Source organism: Echinococcus granulosus (assembly GCF_000524195.1).
Source record: "Echinococcus granulosus chromosome Unknown EG_S00089, whole genome shotgun sequence".
In the NCBI taxonomy this organism is placed as follows: Eukaryota; Metazoa; Platyhelminthes; class Cestoda; order Cyclophyllidea; family Taeniidae; genus Echinococcus; species Echinococcus granulosus.
Window position 1 is genome coordinate 313,392 of NW_020170469.1, and position 10,414 is coordinate 323,805.

General features: G+C 39.1%; 1 protein-coding gene across 1 annotated transcript; it reads right to left on the bottom strand. All coding sequences in view use genetic code 11, as the record gives it.

Moving 5' to 3' along the window:
* Positions 1–1,008: 1,008 nt before the first annotated feature.
* On the bottom strand, positions 1,009–7,447 carry EGR_07889 (Transcription factor COE3; the record flags this gene model as incomplete). The annotated part of the gene is made up of 7 exons (XM_024497138.1): positions 1,009–1,155; positions 1,911–1,966; positions 2,194–2,257; positions 4,488–4,662; positions 5,322–5,869; positions 7,158–7,268; positions 7,364–7,447. 7 exons carry the CDS (start codon positions 7,445–7,447, stop codon positions 1,009–1,011), a joined length of 1,185 nt encoding a protein of 394 aa, XP_024348475.1.
* Positions 7,448–10,414: the final 2,967 nt, after the last annotated feature.

The window sequence follows — 10,414 nt, forward strand, 5'->3', positions numbered from 1 at the left end:
GTTGAGGGCGATTAGGATGAAAAAAAAACAATCATTCTTCCACCCCCGTAAATAAAATATGCAGGTACGGCAAAAGTTTCCCACACCTTTGCACGCCTTTGATTGTGTATTCTTCTACAGATAAAACAATTTCCTGCACTCAACCTTTACCCTTGACGCAGTATGAAAGATTCCGTTGGATGTGGTCAGTTAGAACATGTAGCGGACCATGGCTGGAACTCAGAATATGTCAATAAGATGCTGATATGAGGTTATGGTAAAGCGATATTTGTTTGGCTGAACCATTTAATTATAGAAGCTCTTCAGTCTACATGGAATGGTCACAATCTTCGTGCCATGGTACAACATTTCAGTCCTTCAATCCACGAATACTACGCCAGATTTCATACTGGAATAACTTAGGCTGATAAATTGCTGCCATAGGTGTACGAACTTAATCCAACTGAACAACTATGCTCATTTCGTTGACCGAATACCAAGAATAGACTTTATGGAAGAAAGGTGCCTGCGGTGGGTGGCTGGATCCATGGAGGCCAAACGGAAAGGTTTTCGGTGTGTCCAGCACCTTCAAATCGAGTTCAAGTAATCAGAAGAATTTTAAATATCATCTTTGTCTGTGAAAACATCATAGCCTGAGGACATGATACCCTTTGTCTTTAAGTACGCGTTCCTATAAAATGTGATCAACATAGAGAATTTGTTCTCCTTTGAATGTCTTTCAAAACTTTGCTTTTTCCTATACATTTTCTCTTCCAACTAAATAGAATTTGTGAATGCATCATTTTGCTTCCCTCGACCGAAGCAGTCGAGCGACCACGGAGGGTGAAGGAGGCTCAGAAGAGGACATTTGTTATGATGATAAAAAGAAATGCGCTAGCTCTTCACTCACCATTTTGATGCTATGTAAGATCATCCACGTCTACTGTTACAGTCTCCTATTTACGCTAATGACAACTCTTCTTCCTTTATGGAATGGCTTGGGATACGACAAAGTTGCTTTAAGTAGGCTCACCTATCGATGATTATGGGATCAGAAGGAGTCTCATTACGATTGCCACAACTCTTCTTGTCACAACATCGACTGCACATCACCTCATGCGTAAGCAGAACTCGGCACATCTCGGGGTTCTTATCCTGACCTTCATAGGCGATTGGCTGAAAGGAGAAAGTCAACCTCGTGTTGAGAAAAAGAGCGCCTATAAAAATATACCCTCCATTCAAGTCAAAACAGGATGTATCGTAGAGGCAAAGATGCCAAATTGGTAGTATCAAATGAGCTGGCAAAAGACAAGTGTGTTGATACTACTTAAAATAGCAACCTCATTCAGTAGCAAGTGGTCCACGCAGAATTTTTCCTCTTAATAAAGGCATCAAATCCGAACTAGCAGATGTCCACTAGCATAGAAGACTACCATCGCAGTATTCTACAGTGGTGGTAAGCTCATCTATTTAGGAGTAAGGTATTTAAATGATGGAAGTGCTTTCATTTCTGTGAACATTTAGCCAACCCATGGAACATCCTCACCTGATTCCGCACTGCTTACTGACATACAACAAGTCCGTTCCGTGAAGACATTGCAAAAGAGACAAATCCTGCTGTGTAAACTGTGAACACAGCAGTCCGTAAACACGAAAACTTGCAATTTTGAAAAATTGGTACACATTAAGCATTAGGACGAAGTGAAGCAGGCTGACTTGTTTCCGTCAGCTTCGATGACAAATCTTTTTGTGTTGAAGATTACCTGATGCTATTTTAAAACTCGGAGGATTATATAAGTGCATCAGGGAAGTATGAAGAAAAACAAGAGCGGTTTCTGCGCCTTGAAAATTGCTCTTCATTTAACCTTCTAAAACTCTACAGTCTCGGGTTAGCTTGAGCGACTCTTATATGCTCCTGTGAAATGACAAACCTGTTTATTAGAGGAATCCACCAGTCTCACGTAGATATCCTGGTCTTGTTGGAAGCCTACAAGAGAAAAATAAATTAAAAAGGCCATTAAATTTGCTTCCAGGTGAATGGCCTCTTCTGGAATGAGATTAAATGGTCCGTGAATGCCTCTGCAGAGAAAGTGGCAGATAACGTTATTGCGAATTTTAATTGTCTAATGTCTTTTAAGTAGTATGGAAACGCTTAAATGAATGTCCAAAGTTGGGCAGCTCTAGTTGATCGAATCTGCCCAAAGCAAGACTTACCATTTGGCAAGAGCAGACGTAAACGGTAATGGATCCCGTTATTTGTCTTCTCGCTATCCGGCTCCTGTTAATAAAGCATTTAAAAATTATGAAGGATACGCACAGGAGATAATTTATCGTAAAGTAAACTCATTTGAAAATTACAATTATATAGTTAGAAGGGTTTGAGTGATAACGTTCCTGGGATGCCTGTGCATAGTCTTAATAGGAAGGCGTTGTATTATAACTCATTCTTTCACCAAATTTTAATACCATTTGGCTCATTTTCGTAAATTTTTATTCCAAATTTTACTTAAATCGCTGTGTTTTTTTAAAAAAAATTTTTAAAGGGTAGTAATAAAACTACTTGAAGGAAGCGTAGATTTAAGCATTCTAACTCGCAGTTAGCATCTGACTGTCTTGGCATAATTTATTTTTCCTTAAAATGGTATTTATATTATGTTCTTTGGTCAACAGAGGCTGGTTTAAAATAGCAAAAGGAAATTAAACATAGGAATTTTTACTAAACGGGCTTCTCTACTTATATTGGTTCTAAGTAGAAAAGTGTGCCTTGGATTTTGGCAGTTAAATTTGCAAATCGCATGTGATAAACTGGTTTTTTTGCTAACTAGATCCGAAAATTTCAGAAACATTTACAGAAATTTTGCTTTCTTGTTCCTACTTAAAAGCAGAAAGTTAACGATGCAACAGTATGAACCCCCAAATTATGGCGTCAAACAGATCTGCATTTGATCAGTTACTCTTAATTGTTACAACTTGAGCCGGAGAATTTCGTTCGTACCTAACTACATTTATTAAAAATTTGTAGAACTTATTTGAATTTCTAACATTCTTGTCTCCAGATTGTCTGGCGGCTTTAAATAACAGGAATATTAATGAAAATGGCGCTTTCCACGCCGCAGAGGTGTCGTGCCATGTGGCAAGTGAATTTCACCCTCCATAAAAAAGCTCGAAGTAAAGAAGCCAAAACTTCTGTCTTTTCTTTCTTTCAGTTGGTTAACTGCCTCCAAACCTTCTGTATCTCCTTCTCCCTTTTCTTCCTCTCGCCTTCTTCTAGCCATTGAATTATTTACTTCTAATGAACTCCCAATATCCCAACACCAACCTCCCCCGTCTCCGTCCTCCCTCCCTTGCTCCCCCAAAATGCTCAGCCTGAACGTCATACAAATGGTCAAAAAATGGACTTAGTGCTGTCGACGGCAGTTCATTAAAGTCTGCACCGCTGCTATCCCTGCCTGCCCCACCCCCCTCCTACTGGCCCTCGAGCCACGCGTGAGTGCGCACGTGCTAGCGCATGGACGCACGCACTCACCTCCAATTGGTTTTTTAATAATTAAAAGGCATGGGAAAGTGGAAGTTAATTTAGTGAGATTGCTCTGTGTCCAAGATGCAGTCGCCTGTGGAAACGAATATTACTGCTGAGGCCATAAATCTGCAATAGTGCGTCAAAAGACGACGTCAGCAGTAATAGTAGTTATTCTTAAAAAATTCCTATTGAAGTTGGGCTTTAATGCCGAAAGGGCACGGTCTACTTTTTTAACATATGTATCCTCAATTCCTGGTGGAAGAGAGCCTTTGCCTGAATCACTATCATAACAATTCGGGAAATAAGCCAAAATAACTTTTTAACAATTGCAGGTTTACAAATTTTACATTACAAGGCAATAAGCTACTCTAGGGATCGAAAACGATTTAGAATGCTCTATTTGCTATAGGGTTTTTACTATTAATGCAGTCTATCTCTTTGTATCATATTTGATTGGCCATTAATTTTGAATAAAAAGGAGATCATTTGGATAGGGCAATTTAAACATGTTTGCTGCCGGTGTCACTAGTCGATGCCGCTCGAATTTTTGTCTTATCGAGGCGTCATAACTAAGGAGGAGGTCCGACACCTCCACGAATCAAGAAGATCTGATGACAATCTAAGATGCGCCTGAAATGTAGGTGAGTGATTAAGAAAGCCAAGAAAAGAATGAAATCAAGACAAATGTTTAAAGGTTTTTTATACACTGGATGCTAACAGCAACGCTTCTGTTTTGAAAAACGGGGTCAAGAAAGACAACCGTATAAGTCATACTTGGGAAATAAGTATAATAACCGAGGCACTACAATACGAGCTATTTCCAAATCTCCATTTTCACCTCACGGTCAATTCCAATTCATTCGTTTTGGCTTTAGCTACTCCGTTTGCAACATGCCTAAGTATAAAAAATTTTGCTCTTATATCTAGGTGTTGAGATCGACGTTCGAATCAAAATGAGACTGTCCAAATACTTATCCCTTTGTCTCACCCTCTCCTTCTCCACAAAATCTATAAAAGCGGCGCGTTCTACTTCAACAGGATGGCGATTGCGGTCGTAGAGTGCGAGGACGAAATGAAAGAAGTTGCTCTTCCTTAAATTGTTCGGTGGCTGTTTCTCGAACCTGGCCGACTGTACCTCCGCGTGGGCCCCCCGTTGGGAGCACCTAAAGGAGAAGATTGGTAACCTCTAAAGCGGAATTTTTACAAAAAATTTCCATAGTCGAGCAGAACCGATTTGAAGTCTAGATACAGACCTCCACGGTATAATATTTGGTGAATATTCTCAAGAGAGATGGTTGAGTAGGTGAGCAGGAATGGCATTTGCTCACTAATTATTATCTGCTCACTTCTCTCCCCTTGCAATTTTTTTTCTAAAGTTGTCGAACTTCTTTCAATTGTTTGAAATATTTAGTGAACTTTCGGATTCACAATTAACCACATTTGGCAATGGTTATCAACCGTGAAATCGTCAAATAAACAGACTATTCTGCTTCTGGGGTTTGATTACTACCTTAGGGCACGTCATTCCTGTTGGCATCTCGTCAGATGTTTTGCATATATACATTGAAATACCGTCCTGACTAGTACATAACGGAGCGCCTTTAGCAAAACTATATTGTATTTAAGCTAAATATAAAAATGAGGTATTACAAGATGTCAGGAATGAGTTAAAAGCTTATTACTTCTTCAAAAAGATATTTCGAGGTATTTTGAGTTAAACTAACCTACAGTCTCCTAAATTAAGGTCGACGATCTCTAAAAGATGTGCGACTACACCTTCTAAGCCTTTGGAGCCTTCAACATTATTAACCACCTCGCCAACCTTGGAAAGAGCCCAGAGTACCCAGTCATCGATGAAACTGGTGCCGCTGTGCTGGTTCCGCCAGCCGAGGCTTGGAACATACCGAACCTCGCGGCAGATGCCGCTGCTGTGGGCATTTGACTGAATCCACTGACAGTGCCACCGCCACTACCGTCAATGAGGGCGCTGAATTGATGGCCCACTGGGGGGTAAGCCTGTAGCCCTCCTGCTGGCTGATAGCCAACTTCTGATTGGTGGCTGTGAGCACTATTAACGTCATTTTGGTGATGATGCTGATTGTGGTTGTGATGATGTTGAGCAATCCAAGAGCGTACGAAGTTGAATTGGCTGGCAGGAGAGGTAAATAGCACTTCATCGCCAGTGACTGCGGAAGAGGTCAAGTAACCCCTCTCATCTGATTGGCTACCAAAGGTGGCGTAGCTCCGACCTCCATGGGGATAGAGAGGTGATTGGTCGGTACTTGGACCACCAGAATTCGAAAAAGCGTTCTCATCTTCTCCTTGGCTTTGTTGTTGCTGCTGAAGATGCGGCGGATGTTGGACGAACATCTAAAAATAAAGTTAATTAATTGTGATAAATTAAAAAGGAATTTCAAATCTCTTAAAGCAGTTAAATTGAGATAGTATCACCCTGATGATTACCAAGTGGTACGTTAAAACTGCAACAGAATGATGTCCACAAGGGCTTTGTCAGTCTACCTCAATCCTGACACAACGTCTGTGTCATGGCGTACTGCTGGTGCTGCCCTTTAAACTATCAATCTTTCAGTCCTCCTCTTCGTTGATAACAAAGCTACCTTTAAACTTGTGTAACAAATGGCGTCTTCAGTGGTGGCTTGAGCACTTGGGATGTGGTAGCTACCAATGGTATTTTTATCAACAAAACATCAGACTTTACATGGTGTTCATAAAGATTTCCTAATTAGAAAGTTTGCTGACATTGAAAGGTATGTATTCTGATCATTTATAATTCATTCAGCATTATTTTAACAGTGATATGAAATAAAGTGTCATTAAATATACATAAAGACCTGTCATACCCCTCAAAAGTCAACATTTAAATTAAATTGTTTCAATATCATATACTTTTTTTCCTTCTAGTCTAGTTGAGCAAGAAGGAATTTTTCCGTTTTTTGCAGGTAAAAATCCATTATTGTTTAGTTTTTGACATTGAATGGTTCAGATGGTGTGAAAAATAGAATATTTGATAACAGACAACATCTCAAAATGATCAGTAAGTCAATATTTTAAAAGGACCAAAATCTTAAAGTAGGACTTATTACCTTAAATCAGATAATTCACTTCTTCAGGGATAGCAACACTTAAAATGCCAAAGCAATCAATCCGAGTTTAGCTGAACAACTACGATTCTTCTTAAACTAAGAGCACCATGCTTTAACTCAATTAATTTGTTTGTGGCACAACTTTCTTAAAGCACAACTTGTTTAAACCGATAAAGTGTATGTGTCACATATTTGTGACTTCTCGCTCAAAATAGATAGACAAGACTTCATACACATGTGATACCGGTAGGGGAAGCGTTACATTACCGGTCATTTGTTCTGTCGGTCTGAAACCTTACAAAGTCATTTGAAAAACCAAATAATCATGCTCAGCTACTATTTATCAATGGTTGACTACACTTACTTTTGTAATCGCCTTCTTCCCTGTCTCCCTCTTTTCTTCCTTCTTCTCCCACGGGAAGTGTTCCTCGTCAGTTAAAGTTGATCGGTCCCTATGGAAACCCCCTTTTTTCCCAAAACTGGTGGTTCCCCTTCACTGGTAATCGAAAAACCAATGCGGACGTGTGCGTGTGTGTGTGTGTGTCTGTGCGCACCTTTGCGTATCGATTCCCAAAGGTCTTTCCGTGTTGCTTCCTCGCCCTCTTGCTAGTTGAACGGCACAGTCGACTGCCCTGTGGGTGTAGGAAGCTCTCAGAGGAGTTCTTCTATCCGTAGAAGCAGTAACAGATACGCTACGTGCCGTGGGGCAAATGGCAGAGGAATAAAGTAGGGCTGTGCGCTAACTGCCCTTTCTGCGGACACTACTACGCATCTGGCTGTGCGTGCGCAGGTGCGGTTGTAGGCCACTGGGGAGAGAGGCGCGTGCGTACGTGTGTGCGTACATGTGCGGAAGAAAGCTCATCAAAAATGAAACGCCAGTCGTCGTTGTTGGCAAATTCCCAGTGGGAACCCCCTGTCCACTGTCCTCTCTCCCTCTTTCTCCCCTTTCTGAGCTATCTGTTTAGCGCTTGGAGAGCTATCGACTGGTTACACTTGGTTGCGCGTATGCACAGACGTTCCGCGACAAGTGATTGGCTGGGGGTGGTAGGTGGGGTCGTGTGATTGGTGCATGGGAGGTGAGAATGCGTTCCCTAGGGACGCTGCACTACCTGATTGGTTGTTCTGCCTTTCGTAATATATTTTTTTGAAGTTTTGCATATAGATTATGTTTGGCTGCAAAAGTACACATCATTATCATTGAAATTTGTTTACTTTGCCTGGTCCTTCTGCAAACAACTTGGACTAGTTAAAATAATATCATAAAGGTCAGTAAATGATCCCAAACAGCATAAAATAACCACATTTTAATATACTTGGGGAGAGTATTTTACAAATCGTTAAATTTATAAGCCGATTCAATTTCGTACCTAATAGTAAATGGCTGAACATCTCATTATCTGGTAAACTTGGTCACTATTTATTCAGTCTATGTCCTATGCGTGATGTCTTGCCTACTAATGCACAGAATTTTAGCAGTTATTATTTGAGAAGCTAAACTTGATAAAATCATCATTATCAAAAGGCATTTTGCCTAATAAGTTCATTCCATTCAATTTATTATCTGTCTTAAATCAAACTCAGCATCAATACCGGAATCATGCTTTTCATTCGGTGGTTCTCCCATCATGGCTAAGCTACTCCATTGGATAGCGGAATAGCGAAATATTTCAAACAGTGAATTTTTCCCATTTTTCGTTTTTCACCTTCAACTTTAAGCACCACTTAATCAAATTTTGACTGCTTACCGTGTGTTGATTTTCTGATTTACTAATCCTCTGGTCAACAGCATAATGTCTTCACTAATAGTAATGTTTGCCAAACAGACACATCTGCTTTTGCTGCCCAGACTGGTGATTTTTTAATAAAATTAACCTGCTGTTCATCGACTTGCTTCCTTGCTGCAGTGATTGCAGCACTTTGCTCTTTTTACCAAATAGAGTTAATAGGTTACTCGAATCAACAATGCATTATTCGTGCTGTATCCTGCATGTGTTACCTCCGACAACTTAAAGTTTGTTAGATCTGCATGTCGCCTAATGAGTGAACATAATGCGATTTATTATTCATTTTTTGAAATCTTATCAGGGGAAAAATATTACTTCTGGAAGTGACTGACTTGCCCCATTTTTGAACTTTTTGGCATCAGGTTGTCAAGTTTTAAAAAAGTAAAAATCCTTTAAAAAGACAGACTTTCATAACCCACAATAAGAGCTTTCTTTCTAAAAATAAAGAAAAGAGTTAAAAAGCTCCATTTTCCGTTTTGTAGTTTAAATATTACGTTTAAACACGAAACCTTTTATTAGATGCTCCTAGACAAAATGATACTTATTCAAGTTTTTCTCTAAGCTACGTCTATCTTTCAATCTTAACGGTTTTAATTTCAGTTTTGAGGCTTATAATGCTGTAAACATGCCAAAGGTAATGATAAAATCATGAATTTTTAGTGTTCTTATTTTATTTTTGTTTGTTTATTGAACATGTCAAAATAATTTTAAAGCTCTCCAGAAAATACAAAGATGTTTATTAATGAAGAGTTCATATTTAAAAGATATAAACTAAGATGCCGGGATTTTAATGAGTGTGAGTAGACGTAGTAAATGGGGTGCAGTTCTTATCCGAAATACAAAAAGTTTAAGAACAAAAATAATAAACAATGCATTTTTTGCTATAAAGGAGTTTGATATAGTGAAAATACCATAAAATTATTTAATCATTTATTTTGCAAATTCTTCTGCACTAAAGGTTGAAAACACGTCAAAGACGGTTGATTAGCAAATGATATTTAGGGCGTTTGGTGCTTTGAATTTAATAAAATAAATAATTGAGATGATTTTGGCAATATAATATAATTTTGTACTAAAGGTCTGCAACATAATGCTATTTTAAATCTCCGTTGATGTTGCGTAGCCTAGGCACTTGTCCATAGAACCTCGCATTCCATATGTACATCAGAAATCCACTTTCCTCCATATTGGCTTTTTTTCTCTACGTCTTTTGAGGTGAACAGGAGTAAATCGTTCAGTCTTATGTCGCAGAAATGTTGCCTACATGGTGGCCAGTAGTGATTTTAAGGCTGTATTAGATCAAATCATAACATCTGTGAATAAGTTACAACTGAGCATAAAAGTGGTTATTTATGCTCTACATCTACGCAATAGTTCTCCTTCAGGTTTTATGAAGCCCAACGATACGTAGGTCGGGGTCTAAGGGTTAGTGAAGTGGCAAAACGGTTGGCGGATAAAGGCTAACTTATGCTGTTACGTTTTATGAATAACTTCGTCTTCAAATTAATGTTTCAAGGGAAAGCGGTTAGCATACAAAGTTGTAGAGCACTGTCCATGCTTCAGCTTAAAATTGGACAGGAAAAGATGTTAAAATCGCATTGGCTTTCGGAACGCTCTCTTTTGAGAAAAAGGAGCTTATTCTTAAAAAATTTGCCTTCACTATCTGAGAACAGCCTGGAAGTGCTCTCAGTTGACATTGAATGAAATCCTTTTGAAGCAATTTACTGAAAATCCACTTGATATCAAGAAAATCCAAGAAATCCATTTCCAATCGTGCAGAAATAAGATGTCTTTTCGCAATAATAGCAAATTATTTTGGGATTTATATTTCAAATTCGTGGATTGTCACAATACACTCAACAAACTCATGATAGCTAAAATGGAGGAATAAGTATGGATGGAGCAGAGAATGGCTCTCCATATCACTAAGATTTTTGTATTGGTGTATGACACTTTAAATGTATGACTTTGAACTCACGGCTAGTCTTTTGTGGAGCGAGACTCCTCGGTCTCCGCTTCCCGATTAC